Source organism: Synchiropus splendidus, chromosome 4 (genome assembly GCF_027744825.2).
Source record: "Synchiropus splendidus isolate RoL2022-P1 chromosome 4, RoL_Sspl_1.0, whole genome shotgun sequence".
Taxonomy (NCBI): domain Eukaryota; kingdom Metazoa; phylum Chordata; class Actinopteri; order Syngnathiformes; family Callionymidae; genus Synchiropus; species Synchiropus splendidus.
In genome coordinates, this window is record NC_071337.1 from 14,868,623 (window position 1) to 14,882,209 (window position 13,587).

Consider the following 13,587-nt stretch of genomic DNA (forward strand, 5'->3'; position numbering starts at 1 on the left):
ATAAAACATAATCCTGTCCCACATTATATATATATATATATATATATATATATATATATATATATATATAATTGAGTTAGAGTGGAGGAAAAAAATATTTACATTTGAATAAAATGAGACGTTCAAAATGATTCATACCCCTCTCATTCCTCAATATTTTGGTATGATCTGATATTTCGTGTGGCACATGAACCTGTATATCAATACATTGAACATTTATATTTTGTCACATTTGTATTGCATTTCTGAATGTGTTGGATTAAGTTTCCGGAATACGTATGTTCTCGCAACGGTGACGTCATTGCACGTCCTCCGACCGAAACCAGGAAGTGGACGACAGCTCACTGTTGTTGTGTTTGTCGCTCATCGACAGAGCTCCGTGACTCAACACAACGCTCCTCCGACATGGCGACGTTTATTTCCGTTCCCCTGAAGAAGTCGTCCGAAGTGGACCTGGTCAAGCCGCTGTCCAAATTCGTGACAACGACATACCCGGCGGGCGAGGAGCAAACGCAATACATCCGCGCCGTAGAGGAGTTGAACAAGCTCCGCAAGAGTGCGGTGGGAAGGCCGCTGGACAAACACGAGAGCTCCCTGGAGCTTTTGCTCAGGTAAAGAGTGAAGGAAGGCCCGCGCTTGGAACAGGCCGGACCCGTCTGCCGTGTGTGTCACTGCGGTGGAGCTGTTTCACCTGTGTCGGTGGTTTCTCGACCAGCGAAGCCGCACCCAGATGTTTTAGCGTCGAGCTGCTAACGTCGCGAGCTAAAGTTAGTCGGTTTCTGTGACTTAAACATGGCGCGTTTCTTAGCTGTGCCTTATTAATCCGCTTAAACTAGTCAGGAAACCTCGAGTGCTTATCAACCAAATCTGACGGTGGACTCTCACAGTTCAAACAAATCCTTGTTTGAAGTGTCACCCAGTCATAGTTTCCACTGTGCGTAAGCATTATATAAGTTACGGTACAATAACGTGCTAGGTCATAGTCGCTGCCAGTGTCTCATGACAGTTCGTGATGACAAAGGAAACGACTCCCGGTTGGTCACTCAAAATGTGTTTACACCGTACAGAATAATTAACATTAATTTGCTATTATTTTTGAGTTGTGCCCTGCTCAAAGACATGACGTCACTGTGGGGTTCTGGCAGATGTCAACCACATATGAAGTCAATGGAACAGGGTACCCCCCCTGCTGTGTTAACTCAAAATACTTACTACAATTACGACAAATACTTCAATTTTCTTTAACTACTGTAATTTCTTACGACGTTAAAGATAGTGCTTACCACGTGTCAACTGAACTGTAAACCGTGAACATCTGTCATTTACAAAGAATAGAATGTAGGGCATCACTGCGCTACAGACATGAAACTCAATTGTTTGAACTGCTTTTGTGATGTACATTATTACATCAATGCTGTAGCGCACAACCCATAAGAAATGGTCGCATCTTAGTTCCTCTATGATTTATTCATTAACTCCTTAATGGGAAGCTTGGCCTTATATACACCTGAATGCAGCTTAAAAACAGACTTTGCCCTCCCATCCTTTATTTAAGGAATGAGTCAATGTGGAGTGGTATTGCCTGGAACACTCATGGACTAGCATGAACAGTGTTGGTTGTTAATGGTTACTTCACCTTTTATGATCATGTGCTGTGTTGGTTGGTCACTGGTGTGACGTTTAGTGAGTCATGTCACACTTCACTGTTCATTTGCTGTGAGCACAAAAACATTTTTTCTGATAAACACATCATTTATAACCCGCTTGTTTTGCTGGACCAGACCATTGCAGAATGGTGATTCAAGTTCCAGTCACATTGTTACTTTCTTCACGTGCAACCCTTCAAACATGGTAGCCATGGTGATTGGTCCCTTTCAAAGCAGACACATGGCTGATGTTGCCTTAGTAACTATTGTTTAGTGTGAGTCCCCTTTATTCAATGAAAGTTGGCCGTCATCTCAACTTACCTGCATGCGAGCGTCTGTTTATGCCCTCAAACTATTTTAACTTAAAGATGAAAATAGTAGATGGAAACCTTTTGTTGAGTATTTTAAGTTTTACTTTGGGGATTCCCTTCCATGCTTATTCTTTTCTTATCTAATACTTGCTTGTCCAGATATTTTCATCCTGACACATGAGATTGCTGGTTTGTCATGCTTCTATAGATGAGCAGTGATGTCATTGCAGCCAATGGTGTTCGTCTAGTTTTTGAAATTTGAATTTCACAGCAAGCCAGATGCCATTCTTTTATTACTTCCTTCTTACCAAACAGGAAGTTATTTGTGTCCCTTTTGGCATTTATAATTATTACATCACTTGGACTTGAAATATATCATGTTTTTTTTAGATAGATTGATAGATAAGATTGCCTTTATTCATTGCACAGTGTGGAAATTCGAGTCACTGCAGCCATACATTTAAGACAAACTCAAAATATTTAAGAAGTACATGAAATTGATAAATGCATAATGCAGCTACATATTGTATAATTAGACAAATTGTAAGACATCATAGATAAATTAATGCTGTAAAAATAAGACTAGACAAATAAATTGCATAAAATAATAATTATTATAAATTAACAATTATTGTGAAGAAATAAGAACATTGAAAATGCACACTCCAAACGACCAAGAGGACAGTACATCAGTACAGTACAGGACAGTACAGCATGACAAAACAGCTGGATCACACATACTTACAAACAAAACTTGTATTTTATCTTTGTTCCGATTTAATCTAATCTGCATATGTGAACAGTGAAGTTTCATAATTCATAAATTCATAATTCTCTCTTCCCTCTCCCCCCCCATCTCCTTCTGTTCTTCCTACCCCCATCTCAGATATTATGATCAGCTGTGTGCTGTGGAGGCCAAATTTCCCTTCTCAGAAAACCAGGTAATTGATTGGTCAGTGCACATTAGTGTGATGCTTCTGAGTGACTTGTACACAAAGATTCTCTCTGTTCCTTTAGCTGTGTTTAACCTTCACATGGAAAGATGCTTTTGATAAAGGATCACTGTTCGGCGGATCTGTCAAGCTTGGTAAGTGGAATGTTTTGTTTTTGTATATGTACGCATGTTTTGTGTGTATATATATATATATATATATATATATATATATATATATATATATTTTTTTTTTTTTTTTTTTTTTTTTTTAAATTCCCTTCTGAGATGACACTGGGCAACCACATCTAATGAGATGTAAGGAAGCTAACACTGTTCATGAGGAGCATCTGACATAACAAGGATAAATTATATTTTAAAAAAATGAAACCGATTAAAGATGAAGATTTGCGATTAAAATTGTTTGTACTGTTAAATACAGCATGCGTTGGAGAAATATCCTTTCCTCGTTTTTAGCCGCTACTCCTATGTAAACCAGTCATGCTGAAATATTTGGTTTGTTATGCTGATTTGCTGGAGCTCATGACAGTGGAATGATTCCCAGTGTTCCCAGGGACAGAAAGCAGAAATTCCAGCTAATGGAACTGTTGTGTGGAGTCACTGCTCTCTGTATAGAAAAACGTCTGATAGTCTGTCTGATAGTTTAGAGATGAAAGAAAGTACATCTAAATAAGAGAGAAAACTTGGAAGTGCATCTGTAGTCACATTACACTGGGTGTGGTGCAGACTTTCATTTTCTGGTGTCTCACCTGCTATTATTTATCTGGAAGAGTAGTGGCGGAAAAGTCATTTCCTTTTCACTGATGAAATCATACATTTCCCTCTTAATTATGTACCAACCAAGCCACTTGACCAGAAATGAAATGTACTGGTGCTTTGTTAATGAAATCAGGAGTACATTTTGAATATTCACATGACTCGTTGTTTTGCAGCTCTGGCGAGTTTGGGCTACGAGAAAACATGCGTGCTGTTTAACGCTGCAGCTCTGGCCAGCCAGATCGCATCTGAGCAGAACCTTGACAATGACGAAGGACTTAAAGCAGCAGCCAAGTACTTTCAGGTAGATGAACACCGCCTGCACTTAATGCTTTATAATGTATCGAATTGGATGGAGAAAGTGCTTGTTGGAATTGCTTGTTGTTCATTTACAAACTGGGTTGCATCACAGACAAGTTAACTGGTCATTGCTTTGTTTTTAGTATATAAAGGAACAAAACATCTTCCTAAGGAATATCTGTATTTGGCATCAGTTAAAGAAGAAAAATATTCATTATAATTTTCATCATAATGGAATTGAAAGGTGTATCCTTTAACCTTTATTTTGTCATGGTATTTCCCTGATAAGAAGAAATTTGTAACTTCTGAATAACCGTGAAAAACCGTGTTTTTCAGATTGGCACTGTGTGCAAAAAGAAATAGTATGTTTTTGTACTAGTTACAGTCTATACTGCAATACAAGGACCACCAATATCATTTTTCATTATTATGTGGAGAGTTTCATTCTTAAGACTAGTCCCTTGACTGAGTTTCTCTTTCAGCTGTCCAGCGGAGCCTTTGGCCACATCAAGGACACAGTTCTGACTGCACTGAACAGGGAGCCTCCCATGGACATCTGTCCAGAAACTGTTGGTGCCCTGCACCAGATCATGCTGGCTCAGGCACAGGAGGTCTTCTTTTTGAAAGCTGCCTCAGGTACTTGTATAGACTGGTCTCCCATCAGTGTTTTGAATGTTTTTCAGATACAGTGGTACCTCGGTTCTCGACCACAGTACGTTCCAGAAGGCCGTTCCAGAAGCGATTTGTTCGAAATCTAAATCGATTTTAGCCGAGAACAGGACATCAAACCCTGGAGTGTGTGCTCCAGCCTCGGAGGTGTCGAGAGCGAGCACCCGTGACACTCTACCACGGTCCAGTGCGGAGACAGGAAAGGTTTTACACCTCAATATGAAGAAAAAACCGTCAGTAAATGTAGCTAACGGGACACGTCTGCATACAGAGGCTGCGTTACACACAATAACAAAGCGCGTCGTGGGTCAGCTGATCGGTCCGCGCACGTTATGTTTTTACCGGCTTTTTTCGGGGGCGTTCGAGTTCTGGATTTTCGTTCGAAATCAGAAGTCCGAATCGAACTCCGATTTGTTCAAAGTCCAGGACATTCGAAAACAGAGGCACCACTGTAGTTTTATGTAGCTATTATTGGTTTTGCTACACAGTTTTGAGCAGCTGAGCTCAGAGTGGTACATGTCTGGACTCAGAGGTAGTTATGATGTGCTGCCTTCTTTGTGACATGTGCTGTGTCTGACAATACTCAGGCCATTTAGGATTTTTTGAAAAAAATGCAAATGGTCTGCCACTTTCTGTATTTAGCTTTTGCAAATAGCACTTCTTCAGTGCCTAGCTGTTTGGGCTTGGCCATCGGAGGTCGGTTAATTCGAAAGATGCAGGGAGATGTTATTTCAGCAGCCATAAATTATTGCAACCTGAGTAGACACACTGAAAATCTCTTTTTTTTTTGTTGGCAATTTAATGTATGTGATTGTTGATTTTCAAAATGTTCGTTTTTTTCCCCATTAGACAAAATGAAGGAGGCCATTGTTGCAAAGCTGGCCAACCAGGCAGCTGATTTCTACGGAGATGCATTTAAGCAGTGCCAGTGCAAAGACAACCTCCCCAAGGTATGTGAAACATGCGCATAGAAATGACAACTTATGAGAGGTAAAGATAATGAACCAACTGTGTGGCGTTTAAAGGCTTCTGTTGCTGTGTCATAGACCACGTTAGGATGGATTAAATACAAAGGAACGATTTGGCATCCTGCAGTCTGAATACACGCCGCTAGATGTCAGGGTAGTGCTTGTCCTGGGAATGAACAGAACTCATGAAAGAAAGAAGTCTAATGCCTTTCTTGGAGATGTTTCATTATCGTCTTTGTGAAAGGAGATTAACATTTAACAATGGTACAAAACGCTAACCCGCAAAGACTTAAATAAAACAGTAGGCAACGCAGCCATGAAGCCACATGAAGTAGATTCATGCTATGATGGGGTATATAATACTTTCTAATGGATCATAATATTGATTAGAATCACCATAATATTATCCAAGAATGAAAATATAAATACCCTCCTGTTGAAAAATTAAATGTTAAAGTTAAAGTATTTGGTGAACTGCTCTCTTTTTTGGGAGCTCTGCAGCTGATGCATGTCTGCAATTGTTTTCATTTTTCATCAGTTTTTGAAAAAAACTGTAGTCCCAGACCGCAGACACTGCAACAAGCGAAAGGTTGATGTGATGCTTGGGTTTTGGGTCTGTTCTCATTGGTCAGTTTCAATGTGCTCACTTGGTGGCGTATTAACTGCACTTACCTTAAACGTTGCACACCTGAACTTTTTGGCTTTTAGGGTGATACACTGAGATACATTGATATTATTGAGAACATGTTACTTGTATTCTGAATTAACATTAACACTTTATTGATTATGTCAGTAGAATTAAAAGAATTGATTATGACATATATTTAAAAAGTAAAGGTTGTATAAATGCACATAGATTAAGAGGAAAGTTTAAATTGATCGAGATGAAACCCGTAATTTGTACCCTAGGTTTTGATATCTGGGCACTGGGAATTTCTGTAAAACACTCATAGTCTGTTCTGTTTTCTCTCTCATTGTCTTCCTTCCTTACTTTCTGCATCCCTTGTGGTGATTGTCTGAATGCACTTTTATTTATTCTCTTTATATTTTTGCACGCCCCGACTGCTTACTTTCATGCCTCTGTTGGCGATGTCATTCTTGGTTTGACCTTGCAAATTTTTTTTTTTTTAATTCCACATGTACTGCCCTGCCATTGTGTGTGTGCGTGTGTGTGCTTCTGTGTACATTTTGTTTGTGTGTGTTGCTTTGTGGTTCCTCTCCCTGGTCAGTATTTTTATTTTCAGGAAGTGCTGTCGGTGCTGGCAGATAAGCATTGCATCATGCAGGCCAATGCTGAACTCTACCAGAGCGCTGTGGCCAAGCAACAGAAGCGTTTTGGGGAGGAGATTGCACGTCTGCAGGTAAAGTTGTATTACATTATTACTGTTAAATGCTAGCAGGAAGACAGAAGTCCTTTCCAAATGTTCATAGGGAGAAATAATATCCTGGTTCTTTCCTCTTCGCAGCATGCAGCAGAGCTGGTGAAGACGGTGGCGTCTCGCTATGATGAGTACATTAGCGTTAAAGACCTGAGTGAGAAAATCAACCGAACCCTCCAGGCAGCCAAGAAGGATAATGACTTCATCTACCACGATCGGGTGCCTGGGACAGGTGACCTCCAGCATATCGGCAAGGCGACACTGGCCAAACCTACAGCCATCACGCCTCCTCTGAGCCAGAAGTTTACAGGTACCAACGTAACACCAGCTTCCAATGTACATACAGATGATGTTATCCCTGTATGAGCCTGTATTGTAATCTTCAGCAACTATTATTACATCCATTTAAACAGCACGGAGAAAATAACGGCCCTACACTGCAGGTCAATTATAATATATGCAAGACATCATTTAAATTTGTCTGGACGGAAGTCAGGCTTTTAATATTATAAACACATAGTTACCATAAAAATATATATTGGCTTTTAATATTATTTACCCTTGAAATTGTAAAACGCTTAAGTGCATGTGACAATGCAAACATTGTCATTGTTCACGACTGCATTCGTGGCATACTGCAGATGCCAATGAACCACAGTGAATCAGCAGCCAACTTATGGAAATCAAGTCATCTCATTTATTTTAAATTTTCAGACTTGTTTGAGAAGATGGTTCCAATGGCAGTGCAGCAGTCTCTGAGCAATTACAACCAGAGGAAGACTGAGACTGTTAATAGAATGATCGGCACGATGAGGGAGGCCACCAATCTCTGTAACGGGTAAGCTGTTGTTCTTGACATTGCGCCATTTTTTTTCTATGTTTTGTCCAAACCACGGCTATTCCTGTTCACTTAATTGACAACGTTGTTTTGCTTTTTTATTACTATTGTTGTTATAATATCCAAAGATGTCATATTGTCTGTGCCTGGGAATCAAAAGTAAAAATGTATTTTTGGTTTTATTGTGGAGTTAATTCTGCTACTATCATCCATGTGCAGCCTTTTAGCTAGAGAGTTGTCAGGGCATGCAGGACACCATGAAATAAAAAAAAAACATGAGAAACTAGATGCCCTCTTTTACACCCTGTTTTTTTCAGCAGGCACCCTAAATTCCCATCATTAGTGCTGGCATACTGATTTCCATGAAAAGGGTGTTTCACTGAATTACATTGAAATTTGGGGAGTCTCATGCCTTTGTGGACTTGGAGCTTTGTGATCACTGGTGCCATATTTGTTTTGGGGCGAAATCTTAAGGTTACATGTATCAACATCTCGCAAGTCACAAGACTCGCATTTGATTGGTTGACCGCATGGATGGCCGTTGTTATGGGTGGGTGGTCTGAAGCTGTCAGCTAAACCTGCCCCTCAAAGTGTGGGAAGTAGGGTTTAAGAGGGAGATTCAAGTTTATGTGGGGATCATGCACCTGGAACACACTAGATGGCTTGTGCAGCCATATATAGTCACCAATAGGGACACCCTGTCTCAGCCTAAAAATTTTGCTTAATGTGTATATAAATACATGAATTTAGGTCAGAATGGGACTCCAATGTACTCTGTAATGCAAGTGAAGGCTGTACATGTTGAAAAGGGAGAGGGAATGAGTGTCTGTTCAGATATTCAAGTCTTATTTCTAACAAGTAACTTTTCATCAGTGTGTTGGCATCACTCAACCTGCCGGCTGCTCTGGAAGACCTTTCTGGAGACTCAATCCCTCAATCCATTGCTGAAAAAGCACGGGCCATTGTGCAGCAAGGTGGACTGCAGAGCATTGAGCAGCTTATTAAAGATTTGCCTGAGCTTCTAACTCGCAACCGAGAGATCCTGGATGAGGTCAGTTCTGTACCTAAATCTCAAAAAGCATGGTTTGATACCTCTGCTGTGTGAATCAGGGTCGAACACATGACACACTAATGTTGTCTAAATCCACTTAAACAAGAAAATGGAATCACACAAATCCAATAACAGATTTATTGCTTTCAGGATGTGTGGTGAAATGGCTTTGAATTTCATTAGCCCCTGCAGATGGTTTGAATTTTCTCTCTCTTGTTTATCATTAGAACTTCAGCGCCTTCCCAAAAGGCTAGAAATTCAAAAGCAATGGTCCACTCCCCTTAATGAAATGCAGCCTTTGTAAATGAAAATCCCAAAAATAACAGCAAGATAAGAAAAGACAGCAAAACTAAAACCTTCCAACTTTGTTACCGAAGTATAAAAACAAAACAACATGTTTTTGTCATTTATTTGTTTTGTAACTGTGTAAGCGGAAAGTTGTGTAATTTTAGACTATGGTATGACTCACTTAGCAATGATTTCCTTTAATAATTGATGTCAGATGCGATCTAACAATCCATCATGTGACACTGGGTTTCACAATCTTGAAGAAAAGCTAAAACTTCAAGCTTAAGTCACACTCAATCATAATACACTCTTGGCCATTTTACACAGCTACATATAGCTTCATTTTAAGTGCTATTCATGTTCATATTTCATGTCTATTTAAATGGAGAAGTTGGAGTCAAGTTTGCCTTCTTCATCTCTTGTTAATGTGATGGCGGTGGCGATGTCTATCTTCTAGTCCCTCAAGATCCTCAATGATGAAGAGACGACAGACAATGAGCTGAGAACGAAGTTTAACCAACGCTGGAACAGAACCTGTTCTGGAGACCTTTACAAGCCCCTTCGTGCAGGTCAGTTGACCAAACAGGAGTCCATTCTTTTTGCTGGTTTCGTTCAGATGTCGTTGGTAATAACTGTTTTTCTCTCTCTTTCCTCCATCAGAGGGCGCCAACTTCCGCAACATTTTGGACAAGGCTGTACAAGCCGACCAAGTGGTCAAAGAGCGCTACAACACCCACTGTGAGATGATCGCGCTGCTGTGTAAACCAGAGAATGAGCTGAATGCAGCCATCCCATCAGCCAACCCCACCAGATCACTCCAAGGCAGCGAGGTAATTTCCTCAAGAATCCTCTCCGTTTCTATCTTTCTATCTCAACACACATTTTGTTTTTTTTCTCTATGGGCTTTTTTAATGCTAAATCCTGATGATGGCACTCTTTTCTCTTCTCACAGCAATGTGTTTCAACAGGAGGCTTAAGTTACTCCGCATTGTTGGGAGTTGTTGCATCAGCTTGTAATCGAAGTTAGAGAAAGACTACAGTTAACCTTAAAAGCACTTTTCAGCACTGTTCAGGCAAAACAAATTGAATATAATATACAAAGTAACGTAGAGTCTTCTTGTCTTTGACTACGGTGCCCTTCCTGTCACGGGTTGCCACAACTTTACATCCACGTCTGCCTTTAAGAACTTCAATATCTTCCAACTTCATCATGTCGCTGACCATTTCTTGTGTCGACCAGATTGTGAACGTGCTGCGTGCCCAGCTTTCCCAGTTGGATGAGGTGAAGAAGGAGAGAGAGAAACTTGAGGGGGAGGTCAAGTCTGCCACTTTCGACATGTCCACTACCTTCCTGACGGCCCTTGCTCAGGACGGAGCTATTAATGAAGAGCAACTGTCGCTCACTCAGCTGGACCAGATGTACGGCTCTCACAACCAGCGAGTGACTGCCAGTCTGTCGAGGCAGGAAGAACTGCTGGCACAAGTTCAGGTATATAAGAGTATTTTTGTTCCATTGTGTGTACGTCGCATGTTATACAAACTTCTTTCTGAAGAAATCAAAGCTGAGTTTTACTGAGAACCTATGTTTATTCTGTTGCTGAGCCTCTTATGATTTCTTTCAAGTATGATCAGTCATTAAACTGTCCTCAACTGTGTGTCAAGACGTCCCACCAGGAGTTCAGCCGTCTGAAGCAGTCCAACTCTGAGGCCAACCAGCGGGAGGAGGTTCTGAAAAAGCTGGCCTCTGCTCATGACAGTTACATCGAGATCAGCAGCAACCTGCGTGAAGGCACCAAGGTAGACCCACACGCTCCTCTGTATAGAGAAGGAGAGTTTCACAAGACATTTGCTTGTTCTCTTGTACGCCTGCAGTTCTACAACGACCTGACAGAGATCCTGCTCAAGTTCCAGAACAAATGCAGCGACATTGTCTTTGCTCGCAAGACAGAGCGCGATGAACTGCTCAAGTAAGTTCTACTTGAATTGAAACTATTTTTAATGGGTTGGTCAGATGATAGGAAAATGTCATTAAAGTACATTGTTTACCGCAGTTGCAGCTATATAACTATTCTGTTGATCTTATCTTGCTGATTAAAATTGCTTTTATTTTTAATGAAATTTTCCATGTATGTATTTTATTTTCCACAATGTGAAACTCATTGTCCATGGCTTGCTTTGTTTGAAGGAATGTTCATTTTGTTTGCAGGGAGCTGCAGCAGAGTATCGCGCGGGAGCCAAGTGCTCCATCCTTCAACGTTCCTGCCTATCAGAGCAACCCTGCTGCCCCTGCTGGTGGCCCGACTCCTGCACCGCGAACAGTTTTTGTAAGCAGCAAACTTCACAGCCAAAATTTTGGGATTAAAGCATTTTTTTTTTTTTTTGCTGACTTTTGTGTTTCTATAGCCGCAGCAACCTCCACCAGCCCAGCAGCAGCCCCAGCCAAAACCACAGCCCCCATCTAGGCCCCCTCCACCCAACTTCACACCGCAAGGAGCAGCAACAGGTCCTACCGTTGTTCCCCCGGCAACAGCTGGCCCATCCTCCAATCCGCCTCCTGTGGCCCCGTCCCAAGCTCAAGGACCACCTTACCCTTCCTACCAGGGCTACCCAGGGTTGGTGTCATCGTTTTCCATTGTACTGAAGCATCACACATAACACTGAAAGAATGGACAGTCAATTTATTGAACTTTGATCAATGGTGGATATAGCTGAGTTTAAGAGAGCTACATAGTATGCAGGAAGGCGCCTGCTATTCTGCCGTCAACCTTCACTCTCACTGTGGCAGACTGAAAAATTGTGGCATTTATATTGAGAATAATAACACCCAAGCATGTCGTCTAGTTTTCAATATTATAGTCCTCTGCACCTAAATGTAGTCGCTACGTAGTTGTAGAGCAGAATATGAAAAAAATTAATGAATATATGAGCTTGTTTTTAAAGAGCTCACCAATTCACCCGAACATGAGGTTGCCATTCTGCCACTCCTGTGGGGAAGATCAAGAACCTCCTAATGGTCATGAGGTGCTGTATGTACTGTATGTTGAGAGGTCTGGCTAACAGATGAGCTACTGTAGTGTGTCGTCTGCGCCACAGTGTATCATTTTAGTTGACTGTTGAATTTGCCTGCTTAAGCAGTATCTCACAACACTTTAGTAGAACCCTTCCAAGAATTTGAGTAACAGTAACTGGTCTGTTGGATCCAAACCGCATGGGCCGTCCTTTGCTGCACAACACCAAGCCTTGACTGCTGATTCACTTCACATTATACAAGTCAAAAATAACTTTTGCCAATTTGTTATCAGATATCACTTTTGTATTTTTCATAGAAAACCGACGCTTTATGCTGAATGTTTATACACTAGTATGCGTGATTCAGCGTGCAGGTCATGACGGCTTCTTCTGTCTTGCAGGTACTACCAGATGCCCATGAGCTACAACCCCTACGCATATGGCCAGTACAACATGCCTAACATGCCCAATATGCCCTTCATGCCGTACCAGGCCGCTCCGGGGCCGAGTGGATACCCTACACCGCCACCTGCTGGACAGCCTTATCCTGGTTACCCTCAGCAGCCCCCTCAGCAGCAGCAGCCCTACTATCCCCAGCAATAACTCTCATCTGATCCACTTGTTATTTCTCTTTCCCCCAGCAATAACACTTCATCTCATCTTGAGTTTACTAACTGCATATTTCAGTAAGGGGAAGTCTGGAACGTTCCACAAATCTTTTTTATACCTCTCTTCTTAATTCTCATGGCACTTTTCCCCTGTACTCTCTAAATGATGGTTGATGCACTAACTACTTCAGCTCTGAGGATGATCTTTTTTGTTGTTGTTTAGTGTACAACCTGAATAAATTCCTTGAAGCTGTAAGACGCCGAGCACCGAGGAACTCTGACTAGCCACACAAACGCACCATCAGCCCTCTGTCAGTGCTTCTCATTCTGCTGCACTCTTGTTTTTGTAATGAACACTGGCGTCTGGCTGATGTAAAAACCTCTGTAAACAAGGTTTTCTACTGTAGATGACTTTTCTTCTCTGCTACTTTTCTCCTTCACCCAGGGAAGGTTGGGGTGTTTCTGTGTAACAATCAGAGTTCTGTAATGGTGGGAGCTTCTATTACATGGATGTGTATGTATAAATAAGACACTTTATGGACAACAAAACTCCCAATTTGATGTCGTCTCTTTCTCTGTGCATTATTTTTTATTCCTATGTGATTAAAAACAAAAGCTAGATTCCAAAGGGTACATTTCTGCTTTGTTTTACTTTAGTCTGATGCAATGCATCTTGGTTAAGGGTGGTCACCGACCATTCCATGGTACAGAAGCATTTTCATTCAGCAATATTAAGGTAATAATCTGTCATAAAATAGATGTGCAGTCTTAGTGAGACCTTTTTTGTTTTTCTTTCAAGCTGGTTCTTCATT

General features: G+C 41.1%; 1 protein-coding gene across 2 annotated transcripts; it reads left to right on the forward strand.

The window, feature by feature from the left end:
* The first annotated feature begins 320 nt into the window (after positions 1-320).
* Positions 321-13,324, forward strand: pdcd6ip (programmed cell death 6 interacting protein). Of its 2 annotated transcripts, none has more exons than XM_053863938.1 (18): positions 321-611; positions 2,844-2,898; positions 2,975-3,044; positions 3,842-3,969; positions 4,448-4,601; positions 5,484-5,584; positions 6,832-6,963; positions 7,069-7,291; positions 7,696-7,819; positions 8,693-8,870; positions 9,616-9,727; positions 9,819-9,988; positions 10,399-10,647; positions 10,821-10,955; positions 11,031-11,125; positions 11,365-11,482; positions 11,562-11,770; positions 12,569-13,324. In XM_053863938.1, the coding sequence occupies exons 1-18, from the start codon at positions 406-408 to the stop codon at positions 12,768-12,770; spliced, it is 2,661 nt and encodes an 886-aa protein (XP_053719913.1). In that variant the 5' UTR covers positions 321-405; the 3' UTR covers positions 12,771-13,324. The 2 variants fall into 2 exon arrangements, with proteins under 2 accessions (XP_053719913.1, XP_053719914.1); XM_053863939.1 differs by having other exon boundaries at positions 6,847-6,963.
* The last annotated feature ends 263 nt before the right edge of the window (positions 13,325-13,587 follow it).

Coding starts and splice junctions, on each gene's coding strand:
- pdcd6ip (XM_053863938.1), top strand. CDS start 406: ATGGCGACGTTTATTTCCGTTCCCCTGAAGAAGTCGTCCGAAGTGGAC. Junction 3,970..4,447: donor CAGCAGCCAAGTACTTTCAG/GTAGATGAACAC, acceptor TTTCTCTTTCAG/CTGTCCAGCGGAGCCTTTGG. Junction 11,483..11,561: donor CTGCACCGCGAACAGTTTTT/GTAAGCAGCAAA, acceptor GTGTTTCTATAG/CCGCAGCAACCTCCACCAGC.